The following is a 25814-nucleotide window of genomic DNA, read 5'->3' as shown; positions in this document are numbered from 1 at the left end:
TTCTACTATTACTATACTATACTATACTATAGTACACTACACTACACTACACTACACTACACTGTACTATATATACTGTACATATTCAGCTGAAAGTGCATACAGATTCTAGCCAGAAGTTTCACGCTTTATATTGTTCCACATTTGGTAAAAATGGATTAAAAAGAATCATTATCACCTGAACAGACCATTAAAGGGTTAAACCCCCATTCAGGGTCAGCGAGTGCCCTGCGTTAACTCACACCTGCCCATTAGCTGGTCATTTCACCAGCTCTCCATCTCCTGATACACACTTGGCTAGTGCAATGTGGCGACAGAACAGAGAGAGAGAAAATTTGATAAATAGCGAATAAAAGACAAGCAGCGAACCAGAGATGGAGTGCAGCGCAGCACAGGAGGGCCCAAGCAAGCAACAGCGGCAACAATGTCCCCTTTTGCTTTGTGAGGGAATGAGGAAAACGCCATAACACGGGAGACAGGAGTATCTCATTGCCTCCCTACAGAATGGACTCATAGATGCATGGGAGGCTTGCATTCATCGAGACCTGATTGAAAGTCTGCAGAGACAAAAGAACGAAATGCTATCTCTCTGCCGTATCTCCCACACGAGCACATTGGGCATCTGTAGCAGCGATATGATAAGGTCTTGGCACGCTGCTGCTTGAGCAGAAACAGAGCAGAAAATTCCCCTCCCTGCCTTTCAGAGCTGCTGAATGGGGCTGTTTGTGGCAAGTCTTGTTCTCTTTTGGCTTTAATAGGCATTTCTCATAAGCAGTTTGGATTGAGATTGAGAAAAGGTCATGTTCGGTAAAACGGCGCCCCCTATCTGTAAAGAACAGAAATCACTTCCACTGAAGTCTTTTCGTACACACAGGAAGCAGATGGACCTCAGTGTATGCTAGGATTTGCGGGTATTGAGTGGAATTTTTTTAGCGGGCCACAAAACTAGACAAGCTCACAGAATTTATAGGCCTCGCCGACCGTTTTTTTATACTCCGTAAAAAGAAAGGCACATCAGCGTTTGATTGATGCCGGACAGCGGCTGCTTGACAGCAACAGTATATTTGACCTAGTCTTTTAGCACAAAGGCATGTAAGGAAAAACCTGATAAGGTGAGAGAGTGAGTAAGCCTGAGATAAAGCAAAAGAGATGGGTGATGGCATTGAGTATGTGTGTGTGTGTGTGTGTGTGTGTGTTTATTAAAGGAAGTGAAGGTGACTGCGGTCAGTTACGTAGCTCTGAGTCATTACTACAATGGCCCATATCAAAGGCTTGGATTTTAACAGTGCCATTAATTTAGCTCTCCTTTGAGAGCTGGAGATCGGTGTGTGCTGGAGGGACCGCTGTTTTATAACAGAGTGAAATAGTTGGAAGAGCAGTTTCCGCTGATAAACACACACGGGAATGGAAATATAGAAAAAGTTTGTAAAGTTTGAGGAGGTTTTGTGTGGAAATTTCGCTATTTGAATTATGCTATTTAACTCGTACTGGAGTACTCTTTACAATGTGGTGAGCAGAAAAGCATCTCAGAATGCACAAAACATTGCACTTTGAGGAGAATGCGCTACAAGAGCATGAGACAGTATCTAGTTTCAGCCAAAAATACAGGAGTCTGTGGTTACTGTGGATACAGGCTCACTGAACCTGGACCAGGTGATGTTTTCCAATCTGTCTTGTTTTAGTGAACCTGTGTGCAGTCTGTCTTCAGATCCCTGCTCTTCTCTGTGAGAGGCCAGTTTCTGTATATAAACCTGTAATGGCCATAAGATTGTTACAGTATATGTTACACTCTGTCAAATTCCCAAATCCAGCCATCTAACAACAATATTAGGCTCTAACCTTTAAATATTAATCTTCACATTTTCACACATTCACGCACCTGCTGTGTCCTGTACAGATTTGCCAAGTGCTCAGTTCCACCACGATGCTGTGCCAAGCCCCAGCGCTGCCCGGTGGCCTGAGCAGGCAGAAGGAGGTGGTGGAGAAACCCGACGAGTTCGGCTTCATCCTCGACAGCGTGCAGGCCGTGCTGGCTTTGAAGAACATCAACTTCCTGTATTACCCCAACCCCGTGTTCGAGCCTCTCAGTCCATCTGGAGTGCAGGAGCTCAAGCCTGGATCCCCCATTATTCTGAAGGTTTGTAGATACCGTCTATCTGTTATCACAATGTCTTATTTTTGATTCATTGGATGTCTTGGTCATGTTCCACTCAACAGTGGTGGTTAATATGAAGCTCATATGAAAGTAGACACTCAGAGCTTTAAGAGTTTGTAGTGTTTCTGTTTTTCCCTAGCCTTATAGGGGTGTAGAATACCCATTTCTGCTCTGAGATGCTCCAAGTGCTTGTTCAGCTAAAAAGCAGCTTAAATTTTATCTTCATCCAGTAAAATTCTGTGTAAGGTTATCCAACAGAGGGAAAAACACACGTCTAAAACTCACTGAAAGCCAACAGACTTGTTATATACCATTCTCTCAACTGAACATCATTCATTTATTTATACTGATTGAAAATGTCCCTTAGTCACCAGTGCACTGGTAAAAAAGGGTTATATGGATCTGTGGATGCAGCAGGAGGACCATTGTGTTGTTTCAGACTAATATCAGTATCACTGTCAGTATCAGTGCATCCACAATCAGATATACTTAAACAAGTACACAAAATATGTCTTTCAGGGCCGGAACTTCCTTCCCCTTACCCCCGGTGGCAACGGCAAACTGAACTACACCGTTCTGATCGGAGAAAAGCCCTGCGCGTTAACCGTATCCGACACCCAGCTGCTGTGCGAATCGCCCAATCTAACTGGACGCCACAAAGTTCTGGTGAGTGAGCACAGTATTATGGGTGATTCATCACTTCACATCACATCACGGCCTCTTTCCTCAATAGATTAGCATGCTATTGTGTTATGGTTTTTGTCTGGCTTTGAAGGCAGGTGTAGGAAAAACAAATAGCTTCTTAGTACGACATATGAGAGCTGAACCGAACCTAATAACGGCCGGGTTTATGATTTGGAGTGGAAGCACGAGGCTGACGCCACCTGGCCTGCTGACAGGCGAACGGCAGACAGAATTGCAGATCCGTTTACCATCACAAACACACAAACACAGCTGGCATTGTGTGTCCGTCTGCTGCCGCCTCGGTCTGGGCAATATTACACAGCGAAACGGCAGCTTCCTGCTTGAAAAAATCTCAGACATCATATTTAGGGATTTTTTTCTGAACTGTGCTATGGCTCATGTAATATCTGTATAAATATAAAACACCTATAAATATTTGTGTAGGTGTGTTTGTGTCAGACTAGTCTCACGTTGAAGGTGTGATGCACAGTTTCTTACTGTGTGCACTGTAAGTGCTGTTTGTAGGCTCAACAAATCAGAGAGAGGGCAGAAAGACATATTAATAACACAGGAGCAAATGAGGCAGGGCTGGATGAAACAGGACAGGGTAGAGATAGGACAAGACAGGAAAGGGCAGGACAGGACAATACAAGACTGTCTAATATGTTAATGACAGTTGCAGGCTAAATAAAGTAGGACATTAAAAAAATAGTACAGAACAATAACTTTTAATGGACAGATTTGGACTAGACAGGACAGCAGAGGAGTGGATAGGATAGGATAAGACTGGACAGGAGAATACATGATAGGACTGGGTAGAGCAGTACAGAACATAATCGGATCAGATTGGACAGCAGGGTAAGATAGAATAGGATCAGCACATAGGATAGGACAGGACAGGACAGGATAAGATGGGATATGATGGGTGGGATAGGATAGGATAGGTTCAGATAAGACTAGACTGGACAATACACAATAGGATTGGATAGAGCAGGACAGCACAGGATTAGTCAAAACAGCACATGATAGGGTGGGATAGGATAGGATAGGATAGGATAGGATAGGATAGGATAGGATAGGATAGGATAGGATAGAGCAGGACAGCAGGATTAGATAAGGATAAGACAGAACAGTACATGATGGGACAAGACTGGACAGGACAGGATTCAGTAGGACAGAGCAGGACAAGACAGATTCTTATGCAAAGCATACAGAACAATAGTACAGGCACCATAATCTGTTAGAGTACACATAATAAATACCCCAATACACACAATAAACACCACAGTACACACAATAAACACAATAATGCACACAATAAATACCACAATACATGCAATAAATACTATAATGCCCACAATAAATACCACAATTTATACTAGCAATACCATATAAAGTCACATTATTCAAGCTAAATTCACTAAGCAGTAATTCTACATACATGCAAACAATCAATGCTGACATACGTCTTTAATTATCCAGTTCAGCTTAGCATTGTTTCACCATATTGATGTTTTCTGTATAGTAATTGACTTTTCTATTTATTCTTTATTACTACACGTTTAGATATAATTACACCTCAAACAAATCAGTTTTTTATTAAAGAGACTTTAAGACTAGATCAATACAATGCAATGCTTTTTTTTTGGTTGCAACGTTTTGTGGGTTTTTTATTTATTTATTTTTTAACATGTGTGGGTTTTTTAGGCGCGTGTGGGTGGCATCGAGTTTTCCCCTGGTGTGGTCCACATCACCTCTGACAGCCCCCTCAGCAGCACCGCCATCATCAGCATCGCCGGAGCAGGATGCCTTCTCATCCTCTTCATCATCATCGTGCTCATCGCCTACAAGCGCAAGTCCCGTGAAAGCGACCTGACCCTGAAACGCCTGCAGATGCAGATGGACAACCTGGAATCCAGAGTGGCGCTGGAGTGTAAAGAAGGTGGGCAGCGGAGCACTAGACTGTGTGTGCAATTAAGCAGAGGTTAAAGCGGTTCATGGAGTAATGTGTAAACATGATGGGGTTTTTCGGCTGTAATGTGTTTGGAATCGGTGGATGAATGGTAACAGCTGGTGAATCACTTCCGTCAGCGATCTTCTCAATCGCCTTGGACTTTAAAAGCAAAATCAAATCAGTTTCAGATGCCAAATAAATACCTCGGCCTGATTAAAAATGGATTGTAAATAAAACACTAAATCAAATACTGACAGTAATAATATAGCAGTATTATAACTAATATGGATAAATCATAAATTTTGGCATATTTAATTGGAACTCCTGCATCTACATACAAAATTCTCTCCATCCTAATGGCCTCCTTGGAGTCGTGGGTGTTGTGTTAGTGTGATATCTGGAGGCTGGGACAGGGCAAAACTTCTTCTCAAACTGCTTTACTTTCTTCATCGAGAACCCAAGGGTGTACAAACTTTTGCACTCGGCTTTATATTTATCCTATACAGTACACGACCTTGTTATATTGAACAAATGGAGCCCCCTGAGGCGCTATACAGCTTAGAGTTAATAGCATATCGTTAATCAGAGGAATTATCGACTAACACACTGTTTTCTGGTGTGTTCAGTTAAAGCACAACGTGTTGGCACTTAAGTGTTTCCTTGACTACCGGGGGAAATTACTGTTTATGAAAAAATAAATGCTTTCAGGAAGCTCAGATGGTTTGCTAAAGCAGCAGGTCAAAACAGGACACAAGCGCTGTGCTTGCCTTAGCATTTAAAACAATATGGAGCGCATTGAACTAAACCTTTAGGCATACTGTAGCAGAAGACTTTTTAATGGAAATATGTTACTGTATTTTCACTCCAAATATTCGTATAGTTCCAGATTGTTCCTCTCATCCTGGATATAAACACATTTCTTTGTACTTTTGTACATGAGATTAATTATGAGTTTAAACATGTTTATAGGCGTCATTACATATTTCTTTTTATTCCGGGTATCTAGCATTATAAATAAATAAATCAATAAATAATAGGAAGAAATATTAATACGTTTTCCAAAGGTTTGATAAGAGATAAATAAGATATTTTAAAGTTCAAATTAGTAAACAAATAAATAAATAAATAATAGAAAGAAATATTAATGTGTTTTATAAAGGTTTAATAAGAGATAAATAAGATATTTTAAAGCTCAAATTAGTAAATAAACAAATAATAGGAAGAAATATTAATGTGTTTTATAAAGGTTTGATAAGATATTTTAAAGTTCAAATTAGTAAATAAATAAATAAATATTGATACGTTTTTTAAAGGTATAATAAAAGATGAATAAGATATTTTATAGTTCAAGTTAATAAATAAATAAATATGTTTTTAAAAATTATTAAGAGATAAATAAGTTATTTTAAAGTTCTAATTAAAGAAAGAAAGAAAGAAAGAAAGAAAGAAAGAAAGAAAGAAAGAAAGAAAGAAAGAATGAGGAAAAAATATTTATTTATAATTATTAATTTATTAGAATCAGATACTGAAAAAAAGAAATATTTATGTGAAATATGTGTTGATTTTTTTAACACTAACCCTCAATTTGCCAAATTAGTTGGGTTAATTAAAATAAAACGAATGAAACACTTAAGCGCCGATGTCACAAAGATAAAGACTCTCCGGATGTTAGCAGAGCAGAAGTGTAATAGCTATTAGCAACACTTAACTGTGTCCTTTTTCCTGATAAATGTAAGTTCACTGCTCAGGTCTAATGGCTTATTTCTGGGGTTTTTTCCCCCTCCAGCCTTTGCAGAGCTGCAGACGGATATTAATGAGTTGACCAGTGACCTGGATGGAGCAGGCATCCCGTTTCTGGACTACAGAACCTACACCATGCGTGTTCTCTTCCCTGGCATTGAGGATCATCCTGTTCTGAAAGACCTGGAGGTTAGCCATCTTCTACAGCACATATGTTCACATGGCTAATGTTGAAGGAGAATTGAATGAGGATTTGTGTAATGCTAATTAGATCCTCATGAACTCAGTATTCTCAGAGATTTGTTGTATAATTATTGCATAAATGTTCAGTACAGATGTCTCACCTTATAGAGAAAGAAAGGTTGTAAGCAAATTCTTTTAAATCGGTGTGTGATGTGTTTAGCAAAGGCAGGTCACAAGTGCGTAAACTTAGCGAGGGCTAAATAAAACAGGAAATATGACACACAGAAATAGAAAATAAAATAGAATTAACCGTATAGCATGTTGGCTAGCTGGCAAGCTAGCTCACACCGATTTGTACCTTGGAATTAGCTTATCTTTTTTTTTGTTGACACCGTCATCCGAAGGTTCAGGTTGTACAAGTTAGATGTTTCATGTTCATGCAATCAGATTAGTGGACCAGAGCTAACTCAGTTGTAGCATTTTGTTAACCTTTGCTAGCTAATGCTAGTTAGGATAAGTGTTTATTTTTAAAGATGCAGATCTCAGTGTTTCTATGAAATACTCGACAGAGATATAGGTTTATTATATAGAATATTTTAGGTGGAGATTGTGTGTGTGTGTGTGTGTGTGTTGTATTTTTTGACACATCCCTGCCCAAACCGAATTCCTTTACACGGAGCCCAATTATACTGTGTGAATCTTCTACATTTTTTATCTGTCCCTCGCTAATCAGCTATCCAGATCTACCTGCCTCAGAGCGGAATTCACTTCTCACGGCTCCAATTAGGCGTCCCAGCTCAGATAAGCAGTTAATGCATACTGACACCTCGTAATGATGGACAGAATATTTCACAGTGATGGACGGAATATTTAAGTAGTTTTCCATTCTCTCACTCGCTCTCTATCTCTCTCACTGTCTCACTCTCTGTCTCTACCTGTTTGTCTGCCTGCCTGTTTCTCACTCTCTCTTGCTCTCTCTGTCTTCTTTTTGCTCTGTCTCTCTCACTCTGTCTCATTCTCCATCACTTCTCTCTCTCTCTCTCTCTCTCTCTCTCTCTCTCTAGCTCTTTGTCTGTCTGTCTGCCTGTCTCTCTGTCTCTCTCACTCTGTCTTGTTCTCTCACTCTGTCTGTCTCTCTTTTCTGTCTCTCTGCCTGTTTCTCTCTCTCTCTGTCTCTCTCTATCTATCTGCCACTTTCTTGTCTGTCTGTCTGTCTTTCTCTCTCTCTCTCTCTCTCTATCCATCACTTGTCTCTCTCTGTCTGTCTGTCTCTCTCTCTCTCTCTCTCTCTCTATCCATCACTTGTCTCTCTCTGTCTGTCTCTCTCTCTCTCTCTCTCTCTCTCTCTATCCATCACTAGTCTGTCTCTGTCTGTCTGTCTGTCTGTCTGTCTGTCTCTCTCTCTCTCTCTATCCATCACTTGTCTGTCTGTCTTTCTCTCTCTCTCTCTCTCTCTCTCTCTCTCTCTCTCTATCCATCACTTGTCTGTCTGTCTCTCTCTCTCTCTATCCATCACTTGTCTGTCTGTCTGTCTGTATCTCTCTCACTCTCTCTCTCTCTCCTGCTACTTTTTCAAAGACATAATGAGCTGTGCCGAGATTCACAATTACTCACGTGTTAATGGCAGTAATGATGTGATACAACTGTTTTGTGAGCACAGGGAGGGAAATGAAAAGCCTAACAGAAGGAAGTCTACGGGACACTGACGCTTGTTTATATCCAGTTATGACGTTGATGGACATTGCTAATGGAATCTCAGCAGACAGGGCGACTCTTCCTAAAAGTCAAGGCTTAGATCCCGACGCCTGACGAGCTCAGGTTTTAATAAGCTACATTAATTAAGCTTTAATTGGAGATAAACATGCCCTCTCTGGAGGAGTTTATAGTGAAACCTGATCTAATGAAAGTTGCAGGCAGATTACCTCTGGATGCTGACAGCTTTCTAATGGTTATTGATGCTACAAATGGCATACATTAGCATAAGACTGCATCGGTAATGAGCTCTCATCCGCTTTCAGGATCGGATATCAACCAGATCGATTTATTTATTTTATTTTATTTCACTTTTTTATTGCTTTATTTTATTTCACCACAGAATATTTTTAAAGTATGTCTTTGTGGATCCATTCTTAATGGCATATAAATAAACATTAGATTTTTTTTATTATTGATATTGTTTTATAATCAGTAAAGAAAAAAATATGGAAATGTGTTACTGTATTTTCACTCCAAACACATTCATCCTAAATTAGGCAAATTTATTTGTACTTTTTAATGAGATTAGTGAGTTTAAACATATTTATAGGCATCATAACATATGTAATGTATTTAACATATTTTATTTTATATTCACATTTTTTTTTTTATTTGAAACTAATATTTATCATTCTATTAAAATCCGCATACATAAATGGAAACCCATAAATAGAAATGCATATAATAAAATAAAAATAAAATGTATTTAAATTAAATATGAGGGAAAATATGAATAGGTTTTAATAAAGTCATCATTACTTTTTAATAATCAGTTAATGAAAAATATTAGATAAATTTCCTTAAATTACACATTTTTTGTATATTTAAAAAAAATAATTAATGTAAAATTAAGTTAAGAATCTTTAGGATGATTCAATTATTTCTTACTGAAAATATAACAAAATATAAAAATATATTTAAAAAAAATATATATATATATTTTTAAAAATCAATTAAAAATATGTATAATAAATTCAAATTAAAATTTTTATTTGTCACATACGAAATCATACACAGTACGACATGTAGTGAAATACTTTTTACGACTATCTTACATAAAAGAGGAAAGAGTAAAAAAAAAAAAGAAAATGTGTGGACATGAAAGATAGGGGATATAGTTAAGAAGTATAGGGGAAAATAGGGAAAAAAATTAAATGGTAAAAAAAACTTGAAAATCAACTGTCAGATATGCATATGCAAATATATGTCTATGTATGTATATATAACAAATATAAAAATATAAAAACAAAAACAAAAAAATATATATGTATATGTATATATATATATATATATATATATATATATATATATATATATATATATATATATATATATATACAGAACAATATAGTATATGTATAGTATATGTGAAAATAAAACAATATAAATAAATATATGTGTAGACTCTGTAATGTACAGAAGATACAGTATATGAATATATGTAGATAAAATGGTCAACATTGAAATGGTGTTGCAAAAGAATATAGTATGTACAGTGTGCATATGTAAGATAAATATATAAATATATTGTAGATGTGTATATAAGGCAAAATATAATGTCCAGTTTAACAGGGAGTAAAGTGACAGTGCAGTGTGCACACAAAGATGTACAGAGAAGATGTACAGTGAGAGTGTTACTGTGTGTACAGAATAGTGCAGAGTACAAAGTAGTGCAATATTTGCATGTGCAACAATCAGCTGAGGTAGAATGTTATGTTATGTTGTGTGGGGGTAAGACCAGAGAGTCCAGATCCTAGGTGTACTGGTTGAGGGCCCGGATGGCCTGTGGGAAGAAGCTTCTCCTCATTCTCCCTGTGTTCGCCTTCAAGGAACGGAAACGTTTCCCTGACCTCAACAGAGAGAAGAGTCCATTGTTGGGATGGCTCAGGTCCTTCATAATCTTCCTGGCTTTGGTCCAGCACCGCTTGCTGTATATGGTGTCCAGGTCAGGAAGCTCGGTGCGGATGGTACACTCGGCTGATCGCACCACCCTCTGGAGAGCTTGCCTGTCCTGTTTGGTGCTGTTCCCAAACCAGGCTGTGATACTTCCCGTCAGGATGCTCTCAATGGTGCAGGTGTAGAATGTCTTTAGCACCTTTGAGGGCAGTTTAAAGTCCTTCAGGCGTCTGAGATGATAAAGACGCTGCCCGGCCTTCTTCACCGGGGTGTTAATGTGACAGGACCATGTCAGGTCCTGCGTGATGTAGACACCTAGGTACCGGAAACTGTCCACTCTCTCCACTGGGGTCCCGTTGATGGTGAGGGGCTGGTAATTCCTCTCCTGCTTTGTGCTAAAGTCCACTATCAGCTCCTTAGTCTTGCTGACATTCAGGAGGAGATTGTTGACCTGGCACCATGTCTCCAGGTTTTTAATCTCCTCTAGGTAGGCCGTCTCGTCGTTATTGGAGATCAGGCCCACCACCACAGTATCGTCCGCAAACTTCACGATGTTGGTGGAGCTGGAAGTGGCCACACAGTCAAAGGTGTACAGAGAGTACAGCAGGGGGCTCAGAACACAACCCTGGGGGGCTCCAATGCTGAGGGTGAGTGAGGGTGAGACATGGTTGCCCACCCGTACTGCCTGAGGTCTGTCTCTCAGGAAGTTGGAGATCCACCGACACAGGGATGGGCTAAGGCCCAGGATCTCCAGCTTAGTGGTGAGTATGGAGGGAATTATGGTGTCAAGCGCTGAACTGTAGTCGACGAACAGCATTTTGACATAATTCCCCCTTCTGCTGTTCAGATAGCTCAGGGATGCGTGATGGAGGTGTGTGATGGTGTCCTCATATAATATAATATACAATATATATAATATATAAAAAATGTATAAGTGTATAATTTTTTAAAATTACATTATGCATGTATTACATTTGACCCGTTTCTGCTTTCCAGGTCCCGGGCTACAGACAGGAGCAGGTGGAAAAGGGTCTGAAGCTTTTTGGTCAGCTGATCAACAACAAGGTGTTCCTGCTGAGCTTCATCCGTACGTTGGAGTCTCAGCGAGGTTTCTCCATGAGAGACCGCGGTAACGTGGCCTCACTCATCATGACGGTGCTGCAGAGCAAGCTGGAGTATGCCACCGACGTCCTCAAACACCTCCTGTCCGACCTCATCGACAAGAACCTGGAGAGCAAGAACCACCCCAAACTGCTGCTGCGCAGGTAGGAGAGAGGAAATACCAGCATTTCTACACAGGTTGCCAGATATTCAGACGTGAAAACGAAATTCACCTTTGCTCTGACTGATTTAAAACCATTTGGCTGCAGTCTGTAGTTTTCACCAATCTGGCAACTTCCTGAATCATTCACAGCACACAAACCTGGAATACGACTTCCGTTGTAATTCATCTAGCGGCTTTATTTTAAAGGAAGTGGCAGGTTTACGAGGAGGACGTTATTTTATTTGTATCGCCTGGAGGACGGCGTCGTCCCTCATCCTCTCTTAAAACAAGCGTGGGTATGATGTGATAGCGAATATGTAACGTATAAAATGAGACGGATGAAGAGCGTGAAGCTGATTCGGTTAGAAATGAAACAAAAACCCTTCAGAGTTTAGTGTCACTGTAAATGTTATTGTATTTATTAAGCCTCGTTTAAGCGTGTCTTTATTTTCTATGGTCTTAAATGTGAGCGAGTCACAAAGAGCTGCTTTATGGAGAGTTTATATATATAGCATTATGTATGTTCAGATTAAGGATGTGTGTGTGTGTGTGTGTGGCAATACTGAAGCTGCTTTTGGGTTGAATGTGTCACCTATAGTGATTGATCTTAACTATTTAATGCATATTCATATATTTATATTTGATTAGTTCAGTTAAGAAAAGAAAAACAAAAACAGAAAAACGAACTAATTTGTCTTAAAGCCCTTCAGTACTCTAGAGTATGTGTACCATAGATGTATTATAATCAGTATAAACACAGTCGTCTCCGTTAATTTCAACAGGAGTCGCTCATCTCGACAAAACGCTCGGGCTCTGCTCAAAGCCGTGTCGTTAAATTCTCATGAAAGCCATCAGTCATGATGCATGCCTTAAGATCCAACAGTAAATGAGAGCATTCACCCAGAGCCATACACGCAGTTCATCCGGGATACATGAAGCTGTAAACATATCCACATTCGCTTCCGCCATTTTCCGGTGCTCGTGTTTTTGTATTTTTTTTTATTTGCCGGCCCTGTGGTATATTACGCCGTCATCATGGGACACGTTTATGTTACGGGAGATCATAATACAAGTCTGAGTGACTCCAGATGCCACATAAAACACATAAAGAGGGGTGATGATGCCAGGAGAAAAGAGAGAAGGACAGAAAAGATGAATATTTAAAACATAAAAGAAACATAAAACACACTGAGGCACAGAAGCAAAGACATTTCCGTGTCCCTTATACCTCCTGAACAGCGGATAGAAATAAGTGTGGTTGGCTCCAGAAATATTGGCATCCTTCAAGAAAATGGACATCATCATAATAATAATAGGAAGAAGATGAAGAAGGAAAAAGAAGAAGAAGACTATTGTTCATGCATCCAAAATGCAGCCCAATATGCATTCAAAGGTTAGAAGGTTTAAAGAAAAACAGAGACAGAAAATAAAAATTAATTAATTATTTATATAATAATATAAATATATAAAAATAAATATCTAAAATATAATAATAATAATAATAATAATAATAATAATAATAATAATAATAATAATTATTGTTGTTTTACATATTTATATTGACAAAAATAGGAAATTTGGTTAAAAAAATAACTATTCAAAAAACAAAAATAAAAACCTTTTAAATTAATGAAATTTAAAAATAAAAAAAGTGTAATAGCAGTCACAGAATAATAACATACTGGAATAAAACATGAACTTATATAATGATAAAAAATACTATATATGCTATAAATACCATAATATAAGTCAAATAAATGCTAGTCAAATATTAAAGTCGGAATGTGATCTTTAATAATTGTATAAAATAAGCATTACACACACAAAAAAAACAATTAAAATTTTCTAAATTTACAGGAGAAAAAAATACCTTTAAAAAAATCAACTTTTGGCTTAATAAGGTTGGTTGCAAAAATATTGGCACCCAATGGAACATTTAAATGAAATACAAATTCATTTTTAATGAAATGTAAAACAAATAATTGTTGACCTGCACTAGGACATATAATGAATAAAAATAGATAAACAGTTAAAGATAGATAGATAGATAGATAGATAGATAGATAGATAGATAGATAGATAGATAGATAGATAGATAGATAGATAGACAGATAGATTTACCAGAAAGAGGATGCCTATGTATAGTTTTTCATGCAGGGTGGCAATACTTATGGAGCTGTCTCTACACATGCTTTAAGCCCATATATGGATACACACTCACATGCACAATAAGCTAATATCAAATCCACACACATCATCATCACATTTTTTCGATGGTGAAACATTTTTAGAAACTTGGGAGATGAGGAATGATCGTGAGACACATTTCTGAATAATCAAATTTCTTGACATTGAAATACAAGCTGCCTGCCTGTGAGACATGACATGCTCCGACACATTTCATCATTAACATATAATTAGGATTAATTAGCCCTGGATATAAATTACGGAAGCAGAAAAAAAAAATCAGGGATAGAGGGAATTCTGGGAATGTCAAATCAGGACGACTTTGAACGAGAAGATATTCGAAAGAAATGACTGACATTTATTCTGACTTTATACCACAGATAACATAGATATAGCATAACTTTAACCAAACTATCTATAATGTAGTTATAACATAAATATAACAGATATTACATAGCTGTGGCATAACTGTAACGTAATTATAATGTACCTGTAAAAACTGTAGTGTAGCTATAACGTAACTATGACATAGATATTATGTAGCTATAGCATAATGTTGTCATAATGTACCTCTTAAATAACTATAACATTACTAACTTATAACATCTATATCATAACTATAAGATAGCTGTAACATAACTATAATATAACTATAACATACATATTACAAAACTATAATATAATTACAATGTTGTCATAATCTAATGTAGCTATAACATAACTATAATGTAGTTATATCGTAACAGTAATGTATCTGTAACTTAGCTATAACATAACTATAACGTAGTTATGACATAATATTAATGTTATTATTTAACATAACTATAAGAACTATAATGTTGTTATAACATAACTATAATATACCTCTAGCGGAACTATAACAACTATAACATAGCTATAATGTACCTCTAACATAGCTATAACATAAATTGAATGTAGCGATAACATAATTATAATGTTATGGTAATCTAATGTAACTATAACGTAGTTGTGACATTAATGTAGCTATAACATAATTCTAATGTTGTCATAATCTAACATAACTATAACGTAGTTATAACATAATTATAATGTACTTGTAACATACCTATAACAAATTTATAACATAGCTCTAATGTACCTCTAATGTAGCTATAATATAACTGTAATGTAGCTATAACATAACTGTAATGTAGCTATAATATAACTGTAATGTAGCTATAACAACTGTAATGTAGCTATAATATAACTGTAATGTAGCTATAATATAACTGTAATGTAGCTATAACAACTGTAATGTAGCTATAATATAACTGTAATGTAGCTATAATATAACTGTAATGTAGCTATAACATAACTGTAATGTAGCTATAATATAACTGTAATGTAGCTATAACAACTGTAATGTAGCTATAACATAACTGTAATGTAGCTATAACATAACTGTAATGTAGCTATAATATAACTGTAATGTAGCTATAACATAACTGTAATGTAGCTATAATATAACTGTAATGTAGCTATAACATAACTAATGTAGCTATAATATAACTGTAATGTAGCTATAACATAACTGTAATGTAGCTATAATATAACTGTAATGTAGCTATAACATAACTGTAATGTAGCTATAATATAACTGTAATGTAGCTATAACATAACTGTAATGTAGCTATAATATAACTGTAATGTAGGTATAACATAACTGTAATGTAGCTATAACATAACTGTAATGTAGCTATAATATAACTGTAATGTAGCTATAACATAACTGTAATGTAGCTATAATATAACTGTAATGTAGGTATAATATAACTGTAATGTAGCTATAACATAACTGTAATGTAGCTATAACATAACTGTAATGTAGCTATAATATAACTGTAATGTAGCTATAACATAACTGTAATGTAGCTATAACATAACTGTAATGTAGCTATAATATAACTGTAATGTAGCTATAACATAACTGTAATGTAGCTATAACATAATTTTAATGTTGTCATAATCTAGCATAACTACATTGTACCTCTAACGTAACTGTAACATATTTATAACATAGCTATAATGTAGTTATAACGTAACTATAACAAAGCTATAGGATAACTATTATGTAACTACAACACAGTATTAACGTACCCTAATGTTGTTATAATGTAGCTATAACAGTTATATAACGTAGCTCTAGTAATGAATGTAGTTTAGTAACTATAACGTAACTATAATGTAGTTAACGTAACTATTAATGGATAAAAAGTGTGACACGTCATTCTTTGATCAATAAAACCGTACAATCGTGGGTAAATTGCTGTAGTATAAGAGAAATAAAACATTTCACATAAAAAGCCAGTGAATTATCGAGGCAGTGAAAGTTTCCAGCTTGATCCAGACACACGGAAGACGTGTCATGTTGATGGCGTGTTGCGTCACGTGTTACTCCACTGCACTGTGGATGAAGTTCTGCTGCATTTAAAATAACACACTTCAGCCTCCAGGAAGAGAAGAAAGAGTTTTCATTCAAATAGCTGAAAGAAGCGATCATTTTTATTGACACACAGTAAGAAGGTGTCCGTGTGTCCGTGTGTCCACTGCAGCACTCGCTGCCCGACTCTCTTTCGATCCGATCCTGCAAGAAATCGAAGCCTGTATCTGTTCTCCCCAAATGAAAGAGCTCCCAATGATTTTCAGGGCTAATGGAAGACAGAGCGCCGATTATCACGAGAACGTTTAGTAACGTCTGAGCCAGCTGAAGTCAAGTCTCAGACAACATGAGGACTCAAGAATTGCAGGAACTTCAAGAACTTCAGGAACCTCGAGAACCTCCGGCTCTGTGTAGGAGGCTTTATGCAAAATGAGGATGTTGAGAGTTATGAGTTTTTATGGAGAGTTCTTGCTGTCAGAATGCAGCTGAAAAATGATCAGAGGATTCCAATGAAGTTAACGTTCAAAAACCCAGAACCTGCACCTGGACTACACTGATTACACTCATCTCTCTCTCTCTCTCTCTCTCTCTCTCTCTCTCTGTGTGTCTCTCTCTCTCTCTCTCTCTGTGTCTCTCTCTCTCTCTCTCTCTGTCTCTCTCTCTCTCTCTCTCTCTCTCTGTGTCGCTCTCTCTCTCCCCCTCTCTCTCTCTCTCTCTCTCTCTCTAGCTCTTCTCTATCAGTCTCTCTTTCTCCTTCTCTCTCTCTTATCCCCCCCCTCTCTGTTTAGCTCTTCTCTATCAGTGTCTCTTTCTCTCTGACTCTCTCCTACCCCCCCCGTCTGTCTTCATCTTTCTCCCTTTTCTCCATCTCTCTATCAGTTTCCCTCTTTCATTCTTTCTGTCTCTCATTCTCAATCAGTTTCTTTCTATCTTCCTCTCTGTTTCCCATTTCACTCTCTTGCTATCTCTCTTTCATTTTTTCTCAGTGTTCTCTCTCTATTAGTCTATCTTTCAGTCTCTCTCTCTCTCAATTTCAGTCTCTCTGTTTTTATATCTCTCTATCTTTCTCTGTCACTTTCTCTCTGTCAGTCTCTCCTCCTGTCTCTCTGTCTTGCAGTCTTGCTCACTCTCTTTTCCTTTTTTGTTGATCCATCTCTCAGTCCTTTTATCAGTCTATCTGTGAGTCTGTCTATCTCACTCTTATGTCTATTAGTCTCTCTGTTTCTGGCTAAATCTCTCTCTCTCTCTCTCTCTGTTTAGCTCCCTCTCTCAGTCTTTCTTTCCCTCTATTTCCATTTTACTCTCTTGCTATCTGTCTCTCTCATATCTCTCAGTCAGTCTGTCTGTCTCTCTCTCTTGCTCTCTCTCTCTCTGTTAAGCTCCCTCTCTCAGTCTTTCTTTCCCTCTATTTCCGTTTTACTCTCTTGCTATCTGTCTCTCTCATATCTCTCAGTCAGTCTGTCTGTCTTTCTCTCTCTCTCTCTCTCTCTCTCTCTCCACCTTTCCAAATTTTCCTTGATTACAAAATGGGTGTTTAAAATCCAGTGAAGCAGGACAGCTTTGGCAGAGCAGCTCTTCTGCTCTTCCTGCCTTCCAAGAAAACACACATGATGGCTGCTCCCCATCTGTCCAGCCCTAAACCTGGGTTCAGACACACGCACGCAGGCAAAAGCGAACTAACAAGCGGCTTCTGCAGCCATCTGTCGCATCGCTGCGCCATCCAGCATCGTCCTCCTCGCTCCTCTCATCGCACTCGTTCAAAAATAGCCTCTCGTCTCTCACGGCCTCGTTTCTCAGGCAATATAAACTACACCGTATAAAAAATACACAGGTCTCCTTTTAGGTCAGGTTTGTGTGTGAGAGTGATCATTCTCCGTTCAATTAAACGCTCATGATGAAGGCATCCACATGCTGGAGGTCATCCGGTGGCATATGTCTCCGCATCGCAAATGTTTCACTGGAGTCATTGCTGCATTTCTGATGTCTTTTATATTCACGCTGCTTGCAGGCAGATAGAGACCGTGCAGTTACAGGAAAATGATTTTTTTATTCAGGAAATAATAATATACAGTCCATACACACACACACACACACACACACACATACCATAGTAGCCTTTATCCAAAGTATTTGTGTCTATATATTTGTATGTATACACACACACACACACACATACCATAGTGGCCTTTATCCAAAGTATTTGTGTCTGTATATATGTATGTATACACACACACAAACACACACACACAGACACACACACCATAGTGCAAATATGGCCTTTATAAAAATTGTTGTGTGTATATGTTTGTGTATACACACATATATACTGACACACACACGCACACACACACACACACACACACACACACACACACACCATACTACAAATATGGCCTTCATAAACAGTGTTTTGTTTGTAAGTGTGTCTGTATATATGTATATGTATACACACCATATTTGCACTGTGTTTGTGTGTGTGTGTCAGTATATGTCAGTATATGTATACACAAACACATACACACAACAATTTTTATGAAGGCCATATTTGTAGTTTGGTGTGTGTATGTGTGTGTGTGTGTGTGTTAGTATATATGTATGTATACACAAACACATACACAACCATTTTTATGAAGGCCATATTTGTAGTTTGGTGTGTGTGTGTGTGTGTGTGTGTGGGTGGGTGTGTGTATTCATAGACACACATATACACCCACACACACACAGATTGATTTACATCATACTTTATTTACATACTTTATTAATCTGTTCAGGTTAAGACTTCGACAATGTAGCGCCCCGGCGAATGAGCTGTTACTATAGCAACAATAACATATGTCATGTCTTTATAAATCCAACTAAAGTCTAGTGTTCGAATCTCACACGACTTCTGCTATAAATGACTTTAAGCAGTGAACACCTACTGTCCAATCAGGTTTAAGTATTCCTCAGCACTGAAGTATAAGAAGAAATGATTGGCTGTCATACTTAGCTAACACTTGGGGTTCAGTGTTATTTGTTTATGGAGATGGAACCTTGTGGACATGCTGCTCTTTATCCCTCCTCCCTGTAGACCTGTAATGGTGGTTATGGATGAATAAGGGGGTCTGGGGGACGACTATCGTGGGGATTCCTGCGCCAGATTATCTCCTGATTGCCAATGTGGGGGGGTGGGGTCCTCGGGGGTTAAAGGGGGTGTGTGTGAGGCAGAAATAGAGATACACATATTATAGACAGCCCACACACACACACACACAAACCACAGCATTGCAAGCAAGTGATCGACTTCCCAGTGCATTAGACACCGAGGCGGGTGTAATTAAAATCCTGCCACAGGTTCAGATGACACTCATGCAGCATCCTGTAAATGATTTTAATAGAGGAGCTCATATTAAAACCTCACCCATAACACCAAGAAAAGTCTGCTACTGATTATTAATTCATGCTGGAATACACGCCTGACATGAAGACGTGGTTTTGGTCCCAAAATAGATTTCCGTCGAAGTGCGTTTGGGGATCGAATCCCTGTTTCTGTTAGGAAAAGGGACGATGTTCATATCTTGCGGTTAAACTTGATATCAGAATCACGGCTGTGGTAGGTACGAAGTTCTGGATGGTAGCTAATCACAGTGGTGTAGATATTCAGTACATCAGGATGTCAAGACAAGATTTCAACCATAAAACAACATAGAGCTACATAGATCAACATAGAGCTACATAGAACAACATAGAGCTACAAATAACAACATAGAGCTTCATAAAACAACACAGAGCTATTTAAACCATATAGAGCTACATAAACACCATAGAGCTACATAAAGCAACATAGAGCTACATAAAACAACACAGAGCTACAAATAACAACATAGAGCTACATAAAACAACACAGAGCTATATAAACAATATAGAGCTACATTAAAAAAGCATAGAGCTACATAACACAACACAGAGCTACAAAGAACAACACACAGCTACATAGAACAACATAGAGCTACATGGAACAATATTGAGCTACATCAAACAACATAGAGCTACATCAAACAACATAGAGCTATATAAAACAATACAGAGCTACATTGAACACAGAGCTACATAAAACAACATAGAGCTATATAAACAACATAGAGCTACATAAATAACATAGAGCTACATAAAACAATACAGAGCTACATTGAACACAGAGCTACATAAAACAACATAGAGCTATATAAACAACATAGAGCTACATAAATAACATAGAGCTACATAAATAACATAGAGCTACATTAAAAAACATAGAGCTACATAAACAGCTTAGAGCTACGTAGAACAACACAGAGCTACATAGAACAACATAAAGCTACATAGAACAACATAAAGCTACATAGAGCTACATCAAACAACATAGAGCTACATAGAACAACACAGCGCTACATAGAACACCATAGAGCTACATAGGGTTCAGGGTCCCATCAGCAGTAGCTTGGCAATGCTGGGGCTCGAACCCTGACCCTCCGGTCAGTGACAGGCACTTTTGGACCATGGTTCGTCCAATCAGATTCATGGAACAGAGTGAAGTGTGTGTTGTGTTAAACCTACATTAGTACTGAGTGTAGTGTCTCCATAACAATATTTTCTGAATTTTGAAACCTTTTACTAAAATCTCACTGTTTTTTTTTATTGTCTCCTTGTCCAACACCTGTTTATTGTCCACTATTAAAGAGACAGGAAGAGAAATGTCTCGAATTTCTGAAATCATACTCGATCTTCTCTGCTTTCCTTTTAAACCAGTTCTGTTTCTGTGTCAGTTCAGCTTTCTGGTGCTGTGTAAGAACAGCTTCAGAGCGATTTAAGTCGAGTTCATCCTTTGTCTGGTATATCAACCGCATCCATCCCCCTCCACCACCACCACCCCTCTCCTATAGCCCGCCCCCTGATTCAGTGCGTATTCGGTTTCTCGTCATGGCCCTGGCCATTCGAGCCTGGTCTAACTGGGCTGGATTTGCTGGCATGGCAGGCGGTCAGAAGTTTGATTACAGGGCACGGCTGGCACACAGTGAGATAAGATGAAAGGGAAGATGAAACGTGACACTGTTGACCCCTGGATCGCTCCTTGTTTGGTCCACTACCGACCATCTGAGACAGTGGCTGCACAACAAGGGGGAAACTAATCCTTTCCAGGTGTTGTGCCAGCTTACTAGAATGACTAGAGGTTCTCTCTCACACACACACACACACACACACACGATGACACACTTCACTGTCCCGGGCTCTTAAGTGTTCTGTGAGAGGGAGGATGAGTGAGGGGGCTGCAGGTGGCTGCCGGGATTAGAACAGGCAAAGGGGGTATTTTGTCATACACACACACACACACACACAGATACACACACACACACACACGTGTATGTATGGATACAAAAACCATAATCCTGAAATATTGATGCTTTCATTGTCACAGCTCATTGAAGACACCATGGAAACACACACACACACACACACACACACACACACACACACTGAACCTCAACCTCCCCTTCACTAAGCAAAACAAAACATTTTTTTGTTTTTTAAACTTATAAAAGGTCAAATCTGACACAGATTTCTATCTTTCTGGAGACATCTGGTCCTCAATCAGAAATTGAACCCACCCACCCACACACAAACACACACACACACACACAGGCCAAACCTGTACCTCAGCCTTAATGCCTATACAAAATAAAATATAAATAAAAAATGCTAGAAGTTTGGTCAGATGTTCTTATTCAAAATAAAAATTAAAAATAAAAATAAAAAATTGAAAAAAAGGCAAATATGTTATATATTCCTACCCTTCTGGGGACGTTTGGTCCACACCAAGACATGGACTCTACCAAAACCCCAAAACTTCAGTAACCAAAACAAACCAGTTTTGTTTGTTTTTGTTTTGTGTTTAATTAAAAAAAAAGAAAAAGAAGACATAAAAATTTTGTAAAGATTTAAAAAAGGCAAACATGTCATATATTCCTATCCTTATGAGGACATTTTATGTACACCAAGACATGGACTCTTCAAAACCCTAAAACAGGTCAAACCTTCAGTAACCAAAACAAAACATTTTTTTGTTTGTTTTTGTTTCATTTTTTAGACAAAATCTAAAAATTAGAAAAAATTTAAAAATAAGAAATAAAAAAATGTTAAAAAATTGAAAAAAGGCAAATATGTCATATATTCCTATCTCACACCAAGACATAACACACACACACACCCCAAACAATCATCAGATTTCAGATATCAGATTCCCCCCACGGCGCTTATTATCCACACGCCCATTCCTCACTGACGCTGGACCCGATCTCACACTCCAGGTGAAAATATCCGAAAATATTAGTTCAGCCCCGCAGCACCTTCATTCCATCGTAATGTGATCTTTTTCCCGCTAAATGGCTCCGCCGCTGTGCATAATGAGCCCCGGTGTTATTACAGCACTGTCACGGGTTCATAAGACATCATTCTGGCAGACTGGCATAAAGCCTTTTAATTGAGGAGCTCATATTAAAACCTCGCAAACGATTGCGGAGCGTCTGGAAATGAAAGCGCACCTGCTTGTCTCGCTCACAGAGTCTAGCCACGTTTCAGCAATCACGCTCATGCAGCAAAGTTCGAGATGTCTCTGTTAAGTGCTTGCTATGAGTCTGTTTGTGCACCATGTGGAAATCATGTATTTATGCGTTTCTCCTTCTTCTTCTTCTTCTTCTTCTTCTTCTTTCCAGGACGGAGTCTGTTGCGGAGAAAATGCTGACGAACTGGTTCACGTTTCTTCTCTACAAATTCCTAAAGGTGAGGCAAATCATTAGCGCTTGTAGGAGATACACAGTGAGTATGTGAGGTGGAAAGAGATGAAGAAAATAAGAGCTTCAAGGTCATTTGGCATGAGAAGTGATGCGCAGAGAAATGCCAGATCTTTCGGGAGCACTGGCAGAGATGCACTGCAGGTGCATGTGTGTGTGTGTGTGTGTGTGTGTGTGTGTGTCGGTGTTTGTGTGTGTGTGCTCATGCTAATCAGCAGGTGTGTAAATCTGCTCCTGCTGACCACAGCATTCCTCTTGTTATCAGCGTGTGAGAGTGTGAAGTGCAGCAGTCGACTCAGCTCTCCGCTGCTTTGTATCCTTCCCACATCATTAAGCAGCTAGCAAACACTTTAAAGGGGCAATAAGTCATTTTTTGAAATTCAGAGCTTTCAGGTATTGCAGTGTGGGATAAGATGCTGAAACATTAAGATATTTTTTCCCATCATGTTCCTGCTGCCATTTTTAAAACTAAATGAGATTGCATGCATGACTTCCGTCATTTCAGCCTCCTCACTAGACTACATATGCTCACTACAGAGGACAGGACACAGTTAATGCCGTTACCTAGTGCCTTATATCCAATTCAGTTCAATTCAATTTTATTTCTATAGCACTTTTAACAATGGACATTGTCTCAAAGCAGCTTTACAGAACATAAGAAACCTAGTACAAAAGTCCAAGATTAACGTATATGAATGAAGTAACTAACTGCATATGCTCACTACATAGGGTACAATAGAATTAAACCTGCAGACTGAACTGCATATGCGCACTACGTATGATATAATACACACAATGCTTTTATCTAGTGCCCTAGATGACTAGAGTCTTATAAGATTAATCTTATAAGATTTAGTCCCTAGTAGAATGACCTGATTAACTGCATGTGCTCACTACATAGGGTGTAAAACAATTTTACATTATCTAGTGCCCTATATTCCTAGAAGTCTCATGTTATTAAGCACACTTGCTCACTACATAGGGTATAAATCAAGTTTACATTATCTAGTGCCCAATATTCTATATAGTCTCATGTTATTAAGCACACTTGCTCAGTACATAGGGTATCAAACAAATTTATATTATCTAGTGCCCTATATAGACCTTCTCGTCCAACATCAGTGCCTGACCTCACAAATGTGCTTTTAGAGGAATGGTCAAAAATTCCCATAAACACACTCCTAAACCTTGTGGACATCCTTCCCAGAACAGTTGAAGCTGTTATAGCTGCAAAGACAGGGACAACTCCATATTAAATTCATGTTCATGTAAAGGCAGACGTCCCAAAACTTTTGGCAATATAGTGTAGTTCCCTTTGCCTATTAGAATTGTATGATTAACTGCATATGCTCACTACATAGGGTGTACTGGAATCAATGCACTCTCTTAGTACCCTATATACCTACTAGACTGATCTGATTAACTCTGTATGGTCACTATTTAGGGTTTGTTGGTGGTCCAGTGGCATGATATTTATTTCACTGCAGTTGAAAGTCTCTAAAAGCTCTGTGTTACGTAACTCTTTCACATATTGTTATCCAGGCTAGCCTTTTTGTTGAAAATTACCGTAGCTACATCTTTACCATGTGCGGCTTTGTTCTGCTTATTGCTTTTGGAACACACCAGATGCGAAAGATCACACTGCTGAGGCAAAAAAAAAGGCAAGGAGCCCAAAAATGTTCTCCCGAAAGGGCTCGAGGCGGTGATGCAACAGATCCGAAATGAGCCGTTATTTTTCCTCTTTCCCTCTTTTAGGAGTGTGCAGGCGAGCCCCTGTTTTCCCTCTTCTGTGCCATCAAGCAGCAGATGGAGAAAGGCCCTATCGACTCCATCACAGGGGAGGCACGCTACTCTCTCAGTGAGGACAAGCTCATCAGGCAGCAGATCGACTACAAGACACTGGTGAGAGTCAAACAGAGCGAGTGAGTGGAGTGATGGGACAGAGAGAGAGAGAGAGAGAGAGAGAGAGAAAGAGAGGGTGGTGGAAGGGGAGAGGGACATAGACGGATGATGGGGGAGGTTTCACTTCCTGCCGCTTCCAGTTCTTTGCGGTGACTGATCTTCATGGCTGACAGGTAACGCATCAGCTACTCGTGACCCCTGACCCTGCGCCTTTTCATGGGGTCACTGGTGTTGTCAGGTTCTGTACATCTTATAGACAGACAGGTGTGTTGTAGGGACTCGACTGTGTGTGTGTGTGTGTGTGTGTGTGTATGAGACAGTACACAGTACATCCGGGTGAGTTTTATTCCTCTTACGCCGCAGAAAATTGCTAAAGATTGCAGTTCACTATTAATTAAATCTTAATTAAGCACAACATTTTTAATTTTGATCCATTTATGGTTACTTTTAATCTTGTAGGATGTCCAGTTTGCATCATAAACAGTTCTTTAAAGAGTTTGAAACTACAGATTCTAAAATTTGGGGCCCTTTCTTTCTTTGTTTAATGTGTTATAATTAATTTAAAACTGATCATTTTTAATTATTAATTAGATGATTTAATTAAATTAATTATTTAGTATGAATTTTGGATTGAAATATTTTTTGTATATATAATACGGTATTACAGGATAGAATAATAAATACACTTTAATTATTTATTTATTTTATGTATCCAGAAAGGATCACAATATATCTGGTTGAACCCAGCAAACCCAGTTGCATGAATGGAAGATTTTTTTCTTATACCTTCCACACCAGACGCTCCTGATTTAGGCCACACCCACTCTGTCTCAAATCCAAACCCTGTTCCGAATATTTGCCGCACTAAACTCAGATACAGTGAGTGA

At 38.3% G+C, this 25814-nt stretch overlaps 1 protein-coding gene across 1 annotated transcript in view; it reads left to right on the top strand.

Annotated features, from left to right (window-relative positions):
• Positions 1 to 25814, top strand: part of plxna4 (plexin A4) — a 318824-nt gene that overhangs the window by 256045 nt on the left and 36965 nt on the right. Inside the window, exons 18-24 of the mRNA XM_058416905.1 lie at positions 1898 to 2137; positions 2675 to 2821; positions 4547 to 4781; positions 6580 to 6722; positions 11364 to 11632; positions 22948 to 23014; positions 24781 to 24927. Coding sequence (XP_058272888.1) covers positions 1898 to 2137; positions 2675 to 2821; positions 4547 to 4781; positions 6580 to 6722; positions 11364 to 11632; positions 22948 to 23014; positions 24781 to 24927 — 1248 coding nt within the window. The remainder of the gene's footprint in view (positions 1 to 1897; positions 2138 to 2674; positions 2822 to 4546; positions 4782 to 6579; positions 6723 to 11363; positions 11633 to 22947; positions 23015 to 24780; positions 24928 to 25814) is intronic.

Source organism: Hemibagrus wyckioides, linkage group LG19 (assembly GCF_019097595.1).
Source record: "Hemibagrus wyckioides isolate EC202008001 linkage group LG19, SWU_Hwy_1.0, whole genome shotgun sequence".
Taxonomy (NCBI): domain Eukaryota; kingdom Metazoa; phylum Chordata; class Actinopteri; order Siluriformes; family Bagridae; genus Hemibagrus; species Hemibagrus wyckioides.
The sequence above is the reverse complement of the archived record's forward strand: the minus strand, read 5'-3'. Positions and strand labels throughout refer to the sequence as shown.